This window comes from Pongo pygmaeus, chromosome 1 (assembly GCF_028885625.2).
Source record: "Pongo pygmaeus isolate AG05252 chromosome 1, NHGRI_mPonPyg2-v2.0_pri, whole genome shotgun sequence".
Taxonomy (NCBI): domain Eukaryota; kingdom Metazoa; phylum Chordata; class Mammalia; order Primates; family Hominidae; genus Pongo; species Pongo pygmaeus.
In genome coordinates this window covers 17,864,369-17,882,363 of record NC_072373.2, presented here as the reverse complement: position 1 = coordinate 17,882,363, position 17,995 = coordinate 17,864,369, and the positions used below count along the sequence as shown (strand labels likewise).

The 17,995-nt window shown below is 42.8% G+C and overlaps 1 protein-coding gene across 3 annotated transcripts in view; it reads right to left on the bottom strand.

The window, feature by feature from the left end:
• EGLN1 (egl-9 family hypoxia inducible factor 1) overlaps positions 1 to 17,497 on the bottom strand; it is a 58,503-nt gene extending 41,006 nt beyond the window's left edge. Inside the window, exon 1 of one of the 3 annotated variants that reach the window (XM_063671188.1) lies at positions 16,155 to 17,497. In XM_063671188.1, the coding sequence (XP_063527258.1) occupies positions 16,155 to 17,045 (891 nt within the window). In that variant the 5' untranslated portion in view covers positions 17,046 to 17,497. The remainder of the gene's footprint in view (positions 1 to 16,154) is intronic. The other 2 variants (XM_054446101.2, XM_054446091.2) reach the window with 2 other exon arrangements.
• Between the last annotated feature and the right edge of the window lie 498 nt (positions 17,498 to 17,995).

Below are 17,995 nucleotides of genomic sequence, written 5' to 3'. Positions count from 1 at the left end.
TATAAATAAAATATTCATTGCCACTTGACTTCATTCTGCTAACGGAGAAGGCATGAGGAGAGAAAGATTTTTTAATCAAGGTGTTCCTCAGCTGGAGTTATTTCATTACCCATTAAGTAACACAACTATCTGAAATTCAGTTCAAGATGCCCTTATCAACTGAACACTATTTCCTTTCTCACAGTACCAAATCTATGTGCCAGCTGCCTAAGCAACAATAGATTTGTTTTAATTAAAAATAAGGTTCTGACATCCCAATAAAAGCAAGTCAAGAATTCTGAATCTAAAATTGAATCTGAACTTCTGATGACAGTGTTAACCCACACCAAGAACAGAGTTAAGGGCAACCAAGACCAAGTCCTAATCTGAAAAGGCACTGCTGAGAAATATAACTACTTTTTATTTTATTTATAATTATTATTTTTTGAGATGGAGTCTTGTTCTGTCACCCAGGCTGGAGTGCAGTGGCGCTATCTAGGCTCACTGCAAGCTCCGCCTCCCGGGTTCACGCCATTCTCCTGCCTCAGTCTCTCAAGTAGCTGGGACTACAGGCTACAGGTGCCCGCCACCATGCCCGGCTAACTTTTTTTGTATTTTTAGTAGAGACAGGGTTTTACCATGTTAGCCAGGATGGTCTCGATCTCCTGACCTCGTGATCCGCCCGCCTCTGCCTCCCAAAGTGCTGGGATTACAGGTGTGACCCACCACACCCAGCCAATATAACTACTTTTTAAAAAAGTCTTTTACAAATAATCATCTATTCAACAACTCTTCTGTTAATTAGGTCAGCATTATTCCCATTTCATAGATGGAGAGACTGGCAGAGTTGTTGAGTGCCTTGCTCAGTAGTGGAGGGCCAGATGACAAGAATCCCAGGCAATACTAGCAGGTCCTATTCCCATTAGTCCACGAACATCTTCCCCACCCCACACTACTGTTCTCCCTTTCCCCAGACAATTCTAAGAGGAAGAAACACCAAGAATCTCTAGAGTAGGCACACATTAAAGAAAAAGCTTACAGTTACTATGCAACATCAAAGCATAGTTCCTGAAAATTGTCAATATGAACAAATTATTCTTCCATATTTTGCAGATACTTTCTACCAAAACTATCCAGAGATGTTTCAGATCTAACCATTATAGAAACTATTTTAATATAAAAAAACTAGTATGAATTCCAGTTTCATTTTAGTTAGTAAGCACCCCCCAACCCCCGCCCCCGCCCAACTCCCCAGCTGCGGAGCACTACTATTACTAAGGCTTTTTTTTTTTTTTTTTAATTCAGATAGGCTGAGGCAGGAGAATGGCAGGAACCCGGGAGGCGGAGCTTGCAGTGAGCCGAGATTGCGCCACTGCACTCCAGCCTGGGCGACAGAGCCAGACTCCGTCTCAAAAAAAAAAAAAAAAATTCAGGTTAATATTACTGAAATGCCAGTTACAAGGAAAAACAAAAATGCAAAACAAACATGCACATAGGCAGTGGGAGCAGGGGACAGGACAGCGTAAAAGGACAAGAGGAAAAAGAGAATCATAAGCCAGTGTTAATTATTAGTGATAAAGACTCTCAGTCCTTTATGGTACAACTGCACATCTAGAATTCTAAAGCAAGAATTAACATAGCAAATGTGTCTGGAGAGGTATGCCCTCCAGAGAAGACATTATCACTATATTGTAGTTTCCATCCTGATATATACAGGTTAACTTTGTTTTGTTCTATAGCCAGACTGTATAAGGCATATATCTTCCACAAGTCCATAGGATATACATACCATTATTTATGGGGGAAAAGAAACTCAAACTATAGTTCTAAAGGCAGGGAGGAAGCAAGAACTGAACACACACAGAAACCTTATTCTACCATAACGTGATATGAAATGCTTAAAAATGTTTTGTTTGGGTTTGGTTTTTTGGAATCTAACTGGGTTTTTAACATAGGGTCTATGGATGGGCTTTATTACAAGCAGAACATTGTGTGTAGTATGTTCATTTTGAGTGTGAGAAAGTGCACAGCTCCCACTAGATTCTGAAAGGGTTCCACCAGCAAAACAAAGTTGTGAGACGCTAGCTTATATGACTGCCTTGGAAAAAACTTGTAAGCTATTGGAAAAGGGTGTTATTTTATTATCACACATGACTTTTAGCCCAAAATTTCTTTATTCAAGACATTTTATTCCAAAATACTTTGGGTTGTAACCACCCAAAACTACAACCACTCTTTGCACATAAATCATATGTGGTAAATATTTCTTAGGCTACTTTCCTTACCAACTCTGTAATCAGAGAATAAAAACACACTTTAAGCATCAAAACTAAGCAAAACTGGCAGGTCAAACTGTCATTTTTGTTTTAAGGATAAAAATGTTTGAATGTGTGAGAAAACCAGATTCAAATGACCTTTACACTGCCAGATTTCTATTATCTACACTCCACCATGGCCCTCTTTTAATCTAGTTAAAGCAACTGCTTCTCCCACGTTGATTAAATCCTTGAATCTAGAAATGTGGTTAAGGCCAAAAGGTTTTCTAATCATAAAAGAAATATTTCTCAACTTGTTTAACTCATGCCCTCTTTTGTTAAATACAACTCTTAAACCTCCTTCCACATATTTGACATTTTGAGTAAATTACAGTTCGAAAACCAAATCAAATCCATGATAATTTTAGAAGCCTAAAATTTTGCTCTTGAAAATTTTACTCTGCACATCAACGTGGTATCAATGTTGAACTTTAAATCTGCTTTCTAGCTACAAGCTTTTTTCTTCTAGGTCTTGTAAGAAGGGTATATAAAGAAGTCACTTTCAACATTATGTCTATTATGCTGTTTTGTTTTGAAGGATTCACACACCATTGGTAGGGGTGAGGGACATAGGATATGCAGGCCTTCTCTCCATTAGATTCATGGATGTGTAAAGTTCTATTGCAGTTCATAACCTGATCAACTGACTTTTGGCCTAAGCAACATCATAAAACTTCATTTCACCTTTAGAGCAAACCTTTCTCCTAGTACTTGGAGTTAAAAATAGTTTAAGCCATGCTGACCTGGGTTATTTTTATCTGGAAAATAGGGACTAGAAACAGCATACCAAGCAAAGAAAGGCGAGTTGACCACAACAGGATTAAAACTCTCACAGACTTTTTAAAGTGTCTCACTACAGTTTTAGAAATCGGATGGAAAGGTGGTAAAGCAGAGGTGAGGTACGGGGCAGAGGATCAGCTGAGGGCAATTCACTGAGTGTTAGCAAGACATGACTAACACTGTACATAACGAGCAATAATAAAAGTCCTCTGCATAAGACAGAACAGTATAAAACCATTCCTTCCCCTGCCCTTACAGATTTCTAGAGAAGATATTTTGGGAATAAAAAGTATATAAGGTTTTTGAGAAAAGAGAGATCAAAGGACATTCAGAGTACGGGAGGATATCTGGGAAGCGGACTTAGCTTAGATCCTAAAGGGTGCAGAAGATCTGAATTGCTGGGGAGGAGTGTGGGAGTGGTAAACCAGTCAAAGAATTCACAGATGTGCTGGGAGGAGGAGAAGGGGAGCAGAAGAAGGAAAACAGTGTGGCTGAAACAGTGGTTGTATTTCAAAGAGCAGTAGCTAATCAGGGTGGATAAATGGTGTGGGCCTAAGCAGCTGGTGAGCATTAAATGTGTAAGAACCAAATTGTATCCTTAGCAAACCTCTGAAGATTTCTCAGTAAGATTTTTATGAGTGTTGGTAAATTTATATAGGATGCATATGGGTAGTACATGGAGAAAAATGAATTAAGGGGGAAAAATTATGTAACAATCCAGATAGAAAGTGATTTTTAAAATTCTAATTAGAGCGGTGCAGTGGGAATTCAAATATAATTCTTACTGAGTCCTCGATGCAAGATGTTGAGTACACCAATGTTGGAAATACAAGGGTTCTTGCCTCAAGTGGCTCACAATAGTAGAGGAAATGGGAATGGAAACCAGCCACAGTGAAGTATCCTATCACGGTGATGGGAAGTGCCAGAGGAACAGACAGGACAAAGCTGTAGCTCTGCTTCAAATGAGGGCAAGAAGCAAGTTAGAGAACCTTCTCACCACTTTCCAAATGAAAGAGATGAGGAAATGCACAGCACTAGAAAATGAAGGTAGGTTCAGGGACCTGCAAACAGGTTCCTGTGGCTGGAACAGAAAGTACATGGTAATAAAATGTTCTTTATAAAAAAGTAGAAATGGACAGAATGAACTAGAAAGATACAGAAAGAAAAAAAAAAAAAAAACAGGCTTTTGTAATAATCCAGGACAGAGATGAAGAGTTAACAGGAAATTAGTTTTAAATAAGCAAAATTTTCAAACTGATAAAGGAAAGTATGTTCTTCTAAAACATCATGCTGTTTCCAGACTTGGAGACTTTCAATAGACTTAACTCCAACTTAACCTTTAGAAGTCTTAGCCTAATTTCTTCAACAACAACAACAAAAAAAAACCTCTCCTGGCCTGCAGACCAAGTTAGGTCTCCTCTTGTGTGATCCCAATAGGATCCTGTACTTCCATCTCATAAACATAGCACTGGGAATTACAGGTTCAACGTTGTATTTCCCTCACACAGTTAAGACTCCAGAAAGGCAGAGAGAATTACTTTGACCTGGGCACTGTGGTACCCTCAGTGCCTAACACAGAACAGACACTCAGTAAATAGCTGTTGAATAACTAAATGAAGTTCACAGGATCAATTTTAAATCTGTTCCTCCATCTCCCCCATCAGACATGCTTACCAATCCTCATTCCTTCCAACAAGAGGAAACTTCAGTCTCAATCACACTGAGTTTGCAATACTTCCAGAAAATTCAGGTGGAAATGTCTATCAGTCCTCTACAGATGCCAAAGTAAGAGACAGACCAAGGAATCTTTAACAAATCCTAATAGCTGAAGTCATGATTGTTACTATTACTATTGTGTTATTTGTTACAGTTACAGCTAATACTAATTGAGCACTGATTATCTGTTGAGTATTTCTTATTTTCTCATCTGTCCTCAAATAGACCTACTGGATTAGGTACTATTATTAACTCCTATCATACTGATGAGGAAATTAACGCTATAGTTGTTAGAAAATGTGTCTAAAATCAGAGAGCAATTAAGTAGCAGAAGAAGAGTTTCAAAACAGGCAAACTAGTTTAAGAACTTGTGCTTCCTTGAGCGCACAAGATAACCCAGGGGGAAAAAAGTGTAGACTAGTGGGAAAAAAAAAAGACGACAAACCACAGATCATAAAGAATAGTAACATTTAAGGGGCAGTCACTGCCAAGGAAGAACAGACGTAAGAACTGGTATTTATACTCTTGTATGATTCCTTATACATATGGAATGGAAAGTCACCTAGTGACTTGCTTCTTGCAAAAGAATACAGCACAGGTGATGGGATGTCACTTCCATCATCAGATTACAAGACTGGGACTTCAGTCTTGCCAGCAGACACTATTGCCTTTTTGGCTTGCATACTTTATTGAAGAAAGCTGCCATGTTAGGGAAGCCCACGTGGCAAGAAACTGAAGCCCAGTCCAACAACCTGTCAAGAACTTAATGCTGCCAATAACCACTGAGTGAGGCTAGAAGCAGATCCTTCCCCATTCAAGCCTTAGAAGGAGACCACAGACCCTGACCAATGTCCTGACTGCAGCCTGTAAGAAATAGTGAGGCAGAAGATGCAGCTAGACTGTGCCCAATTCCTTGACTACAGAAAGTATGACATAAGAAATGTGTGTTGTTTCAAGCTGCTAAACTTTGGAGTAATCTGTTATGTAGCAATAGATGACTAATACAAACTAAAAAGAAAAATCTAGAAATATCGATGTTCAAGTTCCTTCTACACACACATCTTCTGACAGTCATGAGCAGAAAGTGAACTGAGCTTTAGGAAAAAAAAACTACCATTGTAAGTTGAGGAAAAAAAGAAAACTGAAAAATATGAGGAAAAACAACCGAAAGGGTAAGACCCAGGCTAGTAAATGGGTAGTCAAAGATTTTAAAGGTGGGGTGGTTAACAGAGCTATTGAAGCAGTAAAAATACCTGGTCTAAGCGGTGGCGGGTGGGAAATCACTAAATTTTTTAGCTAAAAAGCAATTTTCAAGGCATCCATTTCAGAGTAGTCCTAACAGAAATCGGTAGAAGACATCACACAGGTAAAATATACCTTGAGATAGAATAAAAGGTAATTATATAACAAAACTATAGAAGCCAAGCTCCTAGTCACCATTTATAGAGGAAAATTGGAAATATCAATATTTATAAGAAAAAATTCAGAGAGATGGTTAATATGGTTTGGCTCTGTGTCCTCACCCAAATCTCATCTTGAATTATAATCCCCACTGTCAGGGGAGGGACCTGGTGGGAGGTGACTGGATCATGGTGACAGTTTCCCCCATGCTGTTCTCATGATAGTGAGTTCTCATGAGATCTGATGTGAAAAGTGTTTGACAATTCTCCCCACCTCCTTCTGCCATGTAAGACACGCCTTGCTTCCCTTTTGCCTTCCATCATAATTGTAAGTTTCCTGAGTCCTCCCCAGCCATGTGGAACTGTGAGTCAATTAAACCGCTTTTCTTTATGAATTACCCAGTCTCAGGTCTTTTTGGCAGTGTGAAAACAGACAAATATAATGGTCAATCTTTTTATTCCCCAAACTCATGATTAGTCCTTTTCAATTTACTTCTTAGATTTGACATTTCCTATTAAGGTGTTATTACATAAAAATTAGCCTTAAATTGAATTGAGATGAGATTACAGGTTCCTGGGTTCCGGAGTTCATGTTTCAGGTTTCTGGTTTTAATTTTTAAAAATTATTTCATACCTGACAATCTAACGTTTACCCATACTTTTGTGACCCTCTCTCACTTTAGAATCAAAAGCAAGGCTTCCTATGCTTAAAAGTCCTGGATAGTAGGCCGGGCATGGTGGCTCATGCCTGTAATCCCAGCACTTTGGGAGGCCGAGGCAGGCGGATCACGAGGTCAGGAGTTCAAGATCAGCCTGGCCAACATAGTGAAACCCTGTCTTTACTAAAAATACAAAAAAATTAGCCAGGTGTGGTGGTGGGCACCTGTAGTCCCAGCTACTTAAGAGGCTGAGGGAGGAGAATCACTTGAACCCGGAAGGCAGAGGTTGCAGTGAACTAAGACCACACCATTGCACTTCAGCCTGGGTGACAGAGTGAGACTCCACCTCAAAAAAAAAAAAACAAAAAGGCCTGGATAGTATATTCTAATTTTAATAGTATCAGTATTATTTTATATTTGGTACTTTTATTTGCAATTCCAATGCCAGGCTCCACATCAAGGAGATGAAAGGCTCATACAACACTCATATCTTCACAGATGATCCAATACAGTCCCTAAGCTATTAGTAACTTTCTTCTTCTTCACTATTTTAGGAAGCTATCATATAGTCATGTGTATCGTACAGTCATGTATTGATAAGTCAGTGGAACTATTTTTGATATTTTACGGTCATTCCATTCTTCCCAATTTTCTGTAAAGTTTTATTTTCAACAGTAGGTTTAAATGAAGATGTTTTATTTTCAACAGTAGGTTTAAATGAAGATGTTTTATTTCTGACTTCATTTTGACATTGAATCTAAATCTATGCTTCCCTTATGGTGAACCATTCAATTTTCTCTAATGTTTCCCTAAAGTTCAAACTTTGTATATTTCTTTTTACGTGGATTCACAAGCCGTCTTGAATGAATGATTCATGCAAGGAAGCACAGACATACTTATGGACAACACTAAAAGTGTTGCAAGGTTTCCTGCAATAATTCCTGTAGGCGGTTCCACTGGTAGAGCTGATAAGAGCATACTGCACAAAGAAACCTTAAAACCTCTAGAGAAGAAAGGATGGGGCTAGAAGGTCAACAGTAGTAGTAGCTAGCACAGCCAATTTGAAGGAATGTGAAAATTTAGAGCATATAACTTTTTTCTTGTTGCTTGGTTGGGAAACAAGTGTCAGCAAGCTATCACAAATGGCAACACTGAAAAACTGGGGGCAAGAGAAGAAAAGCAGAAGAGTTAGGTCAGAATAAAACAATAATTTCCCTCCAATCGCTCAAACCAAAACCCTTTAAGTCATTCATGACTCTTCCTTTCTTTCATACCCCACATCTAATGTATCAGCAAATCTCATTTGATTCTACTTCCAAAATATATCCAGAATATATCCTACACAAACTGATTTCATTTCCTATCCCACTACATCAATCACATATCCTTTACTCCTTCCACTATAACCACAGTGGTTTCCTTGCTGTTTTCTGTTTCTTTGCTGTTTTCTGTTTCCTTTGCTGTTTTCTGTTTGTTTTTCTGTTTGTTCTGTTTGTTTTGTTTTTCTGCTGCCCAGGTTGGAGTGCGGTGGCATGATCTTGGCTCACTGCAACCTCCACCTCCTGGGTTCAAGTAATTCTCCTGCCTCAGCCTCCAGAGTAGCTGGGACTACAGGCAGATGCCATCACACCTGGCTAATTTTTGTATTTTTAGTAGAGGTGGGGTTTCGCCATATTGGCCAGGCTGGTCTTGAACTCCTGACCTCAAGTGATCCGCCCACCTCGACCTCCCAAAGTGCCGTGCTTGCTGTTTGCTGAACACACCAAACACATTTCAAGTTAGGGCCTCTATATTTGCTATTTAATACCATTCCTCAGAATGCTCCTCTTCCACATATCCACATAACTAATTTCCCACTTCATTCAAGTCACTATTTAAATGTCACCTTATGTTATCAATCTTATCTAAAAGAGTACTCCCTAGTCCCTCTGTCCTTATCTTATTCTCCATCTCAATATTTACCACCTAACATGCCATGTATTACCTGTACATCTGTTTGTTGACTGTCCCTCCCCACCCCTCACTTCCTCCAACTAGAAGATAAGGTCCATGAGAAGGGGGGCTTTTTGTTGTTGTTCAGGACACCCTAGCTCCTAGAACAGGGCCTGTATGTGGAGAGTACTCAACATTTGTTGAATGAACAAATGAGTGAAAATAGTATAAAACAGGACTCAGAAAATACAACAAAGGGTAAAGAGTACACGTATTTTGCTTTGGTAAAGAAATGGGACCTGGGACACTGAATAAGAAAAATGAGAATTCCAAACTCATGAAAACTTTATGGTGATCTCAAGTCAACAGATACTGTCCAAGCTCTTCAGAAATGAAACTAATTGTGAATTGGTTACGGAAAAATGTGATTATGAAGTACAAAAGTGGCAGAAAAGTCAAGTTTTGACTAGGAAATAAGGCATGAAACAAAATGTTGTAAGAGAAGATTTTGGTTAACCATCTATATCAATTTTTTTTAGAAGAGATTTAGCTGAAATAAAAGGCAAAGACAAGCTCTGAAAATGGGTTTAGTAAATTATCTGAATGCCATCATGTAGTCACAGACAATGTTCCAAGTGTGGAAACGAGGGCATAGTGGAAAAGAAGGTGGAATGTAAGCACAGAAGTAAAATCTAAGAAATAGAAACTGCCCAAGAATGTGCTAGAATAAAAGGGAGACTGAAATAGTTGGGGTAGCTTTAAAGGACTAAAGTGAAAAATTAAACAAAAACAACTAAGCTGATAACATCAATCCAAAGGCATACCAGAAAGGCACAGGCTTCAGAAAACATGGAAGAACAAAGATGGGGGAAAAAAGGGAAAGGAAAACAGGAGTAAACTGTAAATCAGAAACACGGAGTGGGAAGACAGCTCCTACTAAAGAAACAAGAGAGGGTAGGCCTACTTCAGGGCAAACGGCTTTAAAGAGTATCAGAGGAAAGACAGATGGATAAAGAACATTTAAGGAAATTAGGTAGGAGAAAAATTTAAACTAGAATGTCAGATAAGCCAACATGTAGAATGATAGAAGCAAAAGGGAGAAGAAAGTCTCGAATGTTCAAGCATATTCTCAAAAATGGCAGAGGCTTAGTGCGATGGCTCATACCTGTAATCCCAGCACTTTTTTTTTTTGAGACAGGGTCTCGCTGTTACCCAGGCTGGATGAAGTGCAGTGGTGCAATCACAGCTCACTGCAACCTCTACCTCCCAGGCTCAAGTGATCCTCCCACCTCAGCCCCTCAAGAAGCTGGGACTACAGACATGTGCCACCATGCCTGGTTAATTTTTGTATTGTTTTTAGACATGGGTTTCACCAAGTTGCCCCCTGGTCTGGAACTCCTGGGCTCAAGCAAATCCGTCTACCCTGGCTTCCCAAAGTGCTAGGATTACAGGCATGAGCCAGCACTTTGGGAAACCAAGGCAGGAGGATCATTTGAGGCCAACAGTTCTAGACCAGCCTAGACAACATAACGAGACCCTGTCTCTACAAAAAAATTTAAGAAATTATCCAGGTGTGGTGGCACATGCCTGTAGTCCCAGCTACTACGGAGACTCAAGTGGGAGGATTGCTTGAGCCCAGGAGCTGGAGGCTGCAGTGAGCCATAATTGCACCACTGCACTCCAGCCTAGGCAAGTTAGACCCTGTCCTTTAAAAAAAAAAAAAAAGCATAAAATATGCCAAAATTAGTTAAGTAGAAATATGCATAAAGTTACAGATATGAATGAACTGAATCAAAGATCTGTTGATTTTGTCACCAGCTCTATGACCTTGAACAAGTTAATCTCTCTGGGACATTTTCCTCTTAAAAAAAAATGCTATTTCTACTCTTTAAAAAAAAAATATGTGTAAATGCAGGAAAAGTGGTTAGGTAAAAAAAATGGGTGATCATTCTAAGCCCTTTTTTCTCCAGTTTATGGGAGGGGAATGAGACAGGGAAAGCACAGAACTCTTAAAAGAAAGAATCAGAAAGACGGCAAATTTTTAAAATGGGAGAAGTGATAGTTAAGAACAGTTCTGCATAGCGCTTTACCATCTAAAAGATGCTTTACATGAAGCATTATATGTTCACCTCACAACAAGCCTGAGAAGCTAAAAAGACAGGTATCACCGGACACCATTTTATAAACGGAGCAACTGATGACTCAAGAGATTAAGAAACTGGACTAAGGACACAGAAACCATAGCAGACCCAGGATCCAACCCAGATCTAATGGCAGAATCAAATCCATTATCTTTTTTTTTTTTTTTGAGATGGAGTCTCGCTCTGTTGCCCGGGCTGGAGTGCAGTGGCACAACCTCAGCTCACTGTAACCTCTGCTTCCCGGGTTCAAGCGATTCTCCTACCTCAGCCTCCCAAGTAGCTGGGACTAAAGGCATGCAATGCTACGCCCAGCTTATTTTTGTATTTTTAGTAGAGACAGGGTTTCACCATGTTGGTTGGCCAGGATGGTCTCGATCTCTCGACCTTGTGATCCGCCCACCTCGGCCTCCCAAAGTGCTGGGGTAACAGGCGTGAGCCACCGCACCTGGCCCCTTTCTTTCTTCATAATTTTTTTTTTAATAGAGATAAGGTCTTGCTATGTTGCCCAGGCTGGTCTTAAATTCCTGGACTCAAGCTATCTTTCCACCTCAGCCTCCCAGAGTGTTGGGAATTACAGGCGTGAGTTACCACATCTGGCCCGGAATCCATTATCTTTCAAAGTTAAAATGATCTCTATTACCATCTCCTCCTCCTCCACATAATTAAGGATTTGTGGGTATTTTTGTGGATTATTAGGTAATAGATAAGTAAAGAGTTACATAAATACAAAAAAAAAAAATTTTTTTTTTTTTTGAGACAGGGTTTTGTTCTATCACCTAGGCTCAAGCAATCCTCCCACCTGAGACCACAGGCTCGCACCACCATGCCTGGCTAATTTTTTAATTTTTTTAGAGACAAGGTCTCACCATTTGCCCAAGCCAGTCTCAAGCGATCCTCCTGCCTCAGCCCCTCAAAATGCTGGGATTATAGGCATGAGCCACTAAGCCCAGCCTAAAACAATCTTTTAACATAAAATAAAACTCCTTTAGAACTAAAGGAGTTAGTTTACATGTAAACTACACATCAACTCACTATACAAAATGTTTTCGCATAGTTGATCACAATCTATTAAGACTACCCCTCTCAGTCCACATGTCCCTTATAGCTGACAGAATTACTGCAGTTGTACTATTTTCAGCCTTTCTACATACAGAGTAACTCACTTTTAACTTAAATTCTGACATAGTTATAAAATCATTAAACAAGTAACTTCAATTTGTGTATCCTGGATCCCAAGCGTATAAAGAGAATGGAAAAAGTAGATAAAGGTGTACTTATGTATTTAGGTTTAAATAACATAAGTCTATTTTCTCACAGTTCTAGAAGCTGAAAGTCTGAGATCAGAATGCCAGCATGGTCTGGTACTGATGAGGGCTCTCTTCCTGGGTCAGTTTCGTTTTTAACATCTAAGAGGATTGTCACCACATCTCTGTTAGTGACAATAAAACAGCCGCATTTTCCTCATCCTATTCTTGCTCTAAAAGCCATAATCAGCCAGACCTAACTAATTAACTACAGTAATAGTGAAAAATCTTAGTAATATAATCTGCTGCTTATTAGTCCCAACCTATTTTATTACTCCTTTTCTTTATGTATATTTTAACGGAACAGATGAAGTTTTGGATTAAATTCCAAAAATGTTATGTATATGATTCTAGTATTTCTATGTTAATGGGAAAATGTTTTCCTTCATAGTGGCTAAGAAACTCCAACAGCAAAGTTCAACATTTTCCCATGATCCTCCCTCTTCCTCCTGTACCCCCAAGTCAAGGCACACTACTCTCCACAAAACAGCAGACCATAGTTTCTTTCTACTGGATATCATTGAGACTCTTCTTGATGAAAACAAGCATAAGCAAGGATATAGGATCAAAGGGCAGGGTAACGGCAAAAAAGGGAAAATCCTAAAAAGACCAGAGAAAGTGGAAACAGGAGCTTGGTTATATCAGTGGCTACAATTACATTTCTGTTTTTCTCCTGTATGACTTCATTTTTCCCTTGTGGTTCCTTTTTTAAAGTAGTTGCATAAACAGCAGCCAGATAAGCATGTTTGAAGTAGAAATTCAGGGGAAAACAAAGCCTACATTGAATGGGCCACAGACAATCATGTATCATCTGATTACCACGCCCTGACATAAAAAGCATGCAATATACATGATGTAAATAAAAAAGAACATCAGATTCTTAGTCAGAAAACCTGAATTTAAGTCCTAATATGCTGCAGAATTTCCAACAAGTGAACTTTTCCTGAGTCCCACTTTTCTAATCTATAAAAAAAGGGATACAACCACCTGTCTACTGCTGTGAAAGTTGAAATAAGAAAAATACTACACATTTGCTGCATATAACTTTTAAAATCACTATAATGTTATGAAGGATAAAATTCTGAATTGAAGTCTCCCTCTGCAATCACATAAAAAAAACCATATTCTGACATCTCTTAACAGTATACTGACAGGCGCATAATTCAGGTGGATAAATACAAAAGTGGCTTTTAAGCCACTATCTGAAATAAACACTGTACAGTCACCTAATAAAAAGTTTTACACAGCCCAACCATAGAGTATGATTACTCACATATAAAGCTAGTGCTATTCACCCACGTTCAACAAAATGCATGTATCAAATTGCAGTTCCAGCAGTGTGCTAAATAATCTACATCTCATTTAATGTTCTACCTATAACTAGCGTAGTTAAAAAAGAGCATGGGTTTGATATCTGAATGACTTAAGTTTGAACACCAGCTAGGGTTATAGTAAGTGGTAGACCTTTGCCAAGTCTGAGCTGAAAATCCCTCAAATGTAAATTAGGAATAACACTACTTGCTTCACAGAATTAAGATTATTGTGGCCAGGTGAGGTGGCTCAAGTCTGTAACCACAGTACTTTGGGAGGACAAGGCAGGAGGATCACCTGAGCCCAGGAGTTCGAGATCAAATGACCAGCAAGACCCTGACTCTACAAAAAAAAATTTTTTTTTTCATTTGGCCAAGCATGGTGGTGTGTGCCTACAGTCTCAGCTACTCGGAAGCTGAGATGGCAGGATAGCTTGAGTCCAGGAGGTGAAAGCTGCAGTGGGCCATGCTTACACCCTTGTACTCCAGCCAGGGCGACAAAGGAAGACCCTGTCTCAAAAAAAAAAAAAAAAAAAAATACTCTGATTGTATCTGTATTGACCCTAATATGACGCCTAACACACTGTGGTTGCTCAATCTACGGTGGGTGGTTATTTTGATTGCCTTCTCATTTCCACAAAGCAAACACCCTTGTTTTTCAGGAATACTTAAATTACATGTTCAAACACGATTACCAAAACCTCTTTCAGCCAAGAAGTACAATGAAAGGAATTCCTGAATATCATTTATAGATCCTGAAGTTGTGTCCCTAAAATTAATATAAGCAGATCAAATCCAAAGAGTTTAAAGGTCATCCCTCCTTCATCCTGTTCCTTATTACCTGCTAATACGTACTGATAGGTGACTTAAAACCCCAACAACTAGAACTCTTGAGGAAGGAGGTAGCTATTTCCTAATAGCATCCTTATGAGAAGCATTTGCTCTAAGAGCCAGGCTGTCTGCTGTCCCTTCTCAGGTGAAAGCAGGAAGACAGAAGAGAAAAGAGGTCTCAGCTGAACTTGGAAAGCTAAATTAACTAAGGAAAGCAGATCAAGAAAGATTTGGGACATCATCTTCTTCAAGAATCCAATTTAAGCTTATGTCCCAACTATATACTTTGGTCAGTCTTCATAGCCCTATTCTCTCAAACTAATTTCTTTCCTGCTCTGGAGCTCAGGACTTTATGTTCAGATGTGATCCCTGACAACTTTCTTAAAAATATCAATGAAAATCTAGTGAAAGACCAAGGCTGAGATTTCATCAGATCCCCCTTTTCCTTCCAGTTTAATATTATTTAACTGTTCCTTTTTAAGACTACAAGAAATTAAGACTTGTGCCTTCATCCAGCAGTGAAGTGGCAATACGTAAATTAGACTCCACATTGTATGCTTCCCCACAAAATTTTCATGTTTATAACTTTCTCACTGCCTATGTTCAGTCTTTCGGGCAGCCTGAGAATCACATGTAATGACTGTCAAAGTAGATGATCTGACACACACATACAGAAGAACCACTGGTTAGAGTCAGCGTGTGTGTACAAACATGCAACTGTGATGCTCTCCCAGGTGAATCTCTCAAAATCCACAAAATCAGAGACTGATGGTGGAGGAGGGTGGCCTGGGAGCAGCCACAAAGAAAAGATCAAGATCTGAGAAGTAAAATGAAAAAGAGCTGCAAGAGAGTTGGTTAAGGACGAAAGAGTCTACTGTTTAACATGAGGGAGGAAAGAGGGAATAGACTAGGTAGGAAGTGAAGAATCTGTGGAGGAAAAACCGCAACAGTAAAGAGAAAACAAAAAGATCTCACCAAATTGGGAGGATAAAACGAGCCCTCCTGCTCCAATTCCGTGTTGTTGTTGTTGTTGTTGTTTCCAGGAAGTTACAAAACAGTTTTCAACAGGATTACATTAACAAAGCAAATAAAGGAAACTTATGCTAAAAATGTAGCCTACCTACACTGAGAGGTCTGAAAACGGAAATACTTCTTTCCCCTTTTTGTAATGGGTTTCAAAACAGTAGGAACAGGGTGAGGGATAAGAGCTATAAGAGGGTGAGGGGAGTAGCCAAGCTCTTCCTGAATATAGTCTTTCGACTAAATGCTTATTTTAAATTTACCTTTTTGTGGTCAGCCGGCAAATTCTTAACTGAACACAGCGTTTGACTCTCAATCAAAATGTGATGAGTGGTTCAGACACCATAGGAAATTTAAGAGCTTATGCATACACAAGGCAGATGCAGAACGAGGACTTGCTTTGGGTGGTACTCTAACACCCCTTCACTGGGTGGCTAAAACGCCATTAAGGTTTGAATTGTGACCAATAGTGGAATGGAAGAAAGAAAATAGAAAAGTTAAAGCGCCTACGTTTAGTCAAAAAAAACCATGCAATTAGCCGGAGAAGTTTGTGAACGAGCAGTAAGTGGAAAACAGTGGATACAAAGGGGCTAACTAGATAAACAGCTACTACAAATTCTGTCTGTCTTCCTTACGGGGAGCTACACAAGGAGTGAGTCCCTTCTATACAGAGGAATGCTGCTTCTCAGCCTAGGCAGTTACAGTCGCAGGCAAGGGCTGCCCGCCGAGAAGGGCCTGTCCAGCACAAACCCGCAGCACACACTTACTTTCGTCCGGCCATTGATTTTGTAGCTGCCCAGCTTCCCGTTACAGTGGCGGATCAGGTCGTCCATGCTGCTCATGAGCAGCCCAATGGTTTCGCAGCCGGGCTCTTTGCCCTCGATCCAGGTGATCTTATCGCCTCGGATGTCCTTGGACGAGTCACTCTTCTGGCTGACCAGCTGCCCGTCCGTGAACTTCCCGGTGTCGTGCAGGGCGCGAACCTCGTCGCCGATCTGCTGTCCGGTCTCCTTGCCGAGGAAGTCGTCCACCACACAGATGCCGTGCTTGTTCATGCACGGCACGATGTACTCGAGCGCCAGCTTCAGCGCCGGCAGGGGCTTCGTCTGCCCATTGGGCCGCAGGCCGCCGCTGGGGCTCAGCGCATCCCCGGGCGTGTTGCTCGGGGGGTACAGGTTCGCCTTCTCCTGGAACAGCGATGAGCGGGCCGGCGGCTCCTCCTTCCCGGGCTCGGCTTCGGCAGCCACCGCCGAGCCCTGGCCGCCAGCGGCCGCATGAGACGGCGACGCGGCCGCCGCTGGGTCGGCCGGGGGCTTGGCCTTTGCTTTTCCCTTGGCCGCGTCGCTGGAGGCGTTGTCCCGGCGCGCCGCTGCCTTCCTGGGCTCCCGGGCCCCGGCCCTGGACGGCGGCGCTGCAGCCGGCGGCGCGGGGCCGGAGTGCTGGTGCGGGCCCACTCCGTGGCCGAGGGCGCCCTCGCTGCCCTGACACACGAGCTTGTGCTTCTTCCAGTCCTGACGCTGGTGCTCCTTGCAGCAGTAGAAGGAGCTGCGGCAGCGGCTGCAGCGCAGCAGGTTCTCCATCTTCCCGCACAGCTCGCAGTACTGCCGGTCTCGCTCGCTCGGGCTCGGCCCGCCGGGCCCGCCGCTGTCATTGGCCATGGCGGCGGCGACGGCGACGGAGGCGGCCGAGCAGGAGGGGTGGCGGTCGGACGGCCTCGCCCGAGGCTGGGGAGCGGGGAGAGAGATAGGGGCCGTTACTGCGCCATGCACCCGCTACCCTCGCCTCAGGGAGGCCGGCACCCCGCGCCCTCGGCCCGGCAGCTTCCGAGTCCTAAGCTCCGGCGCAGCGCCGGCGGCCGCCTCAGCGCCTCATCGCCGCCGAGGGCTGAGAGAACGCGGCCTGTGCGGCGAATGACAACCTGGGCTCAGGCGCGCGGGCCTGGGGAGCGCAAGACCGGCCCCCTCGGCCGCCGCCGCCGCCTCAGCGTCCCGGGCGGCCCGGCCCAGGCTGTGGAGGAGCGCAGGGCATGCGGGCGCCACTCTCTCTGCGCGCTCTGCACGTACACCACGGCCCCGCGGCGACCCGGGCGGGCGGCGCGCGAGGGCGGAGGGGGCGGAGGGGGCGGAGGGAGGGCCGGGGGGAGGGCGGAGGGGGCGGAGGGAGGGCCGGGGGGAGGGCGGAGGGGGCGGGGGGAGGGCCGAGGGGCGGGGGCCGCCGGCGCTCCTCCGCACTCGGCAGGGCCGGGCCTCGGCCTCGGAGCTGGGTCGCCCGCCCTCCCTCCGCCCGGGACGGGACTGGGACGCCGAGAGGCCGGTGCGCTACCTCAGCCCGCAGCGGCCTCCTCGGGGACGCCGAGGCGCAGGCCCGCGAGCGGCGGAAAAGCGTGGGGCAGCGCGGCAGCGCCTACACCTGCTGGGGGAGGGCGCCAGCCGTAAGCGGGTAGCGGAGCGAAGGCGGTGTAATCATGGCTGCTCTTCCTCCAGGCCGGCGCAGGGTGTGCGAGGCTCGCTCCAGTCAAGGTTGCAAGGTGGCTATTGCGATCCTCATTTTGCAGAGGAGGAAACGGAAATTCAGAGAAGTAAAGTAACTTGCCCAAGGTCACGCAGAA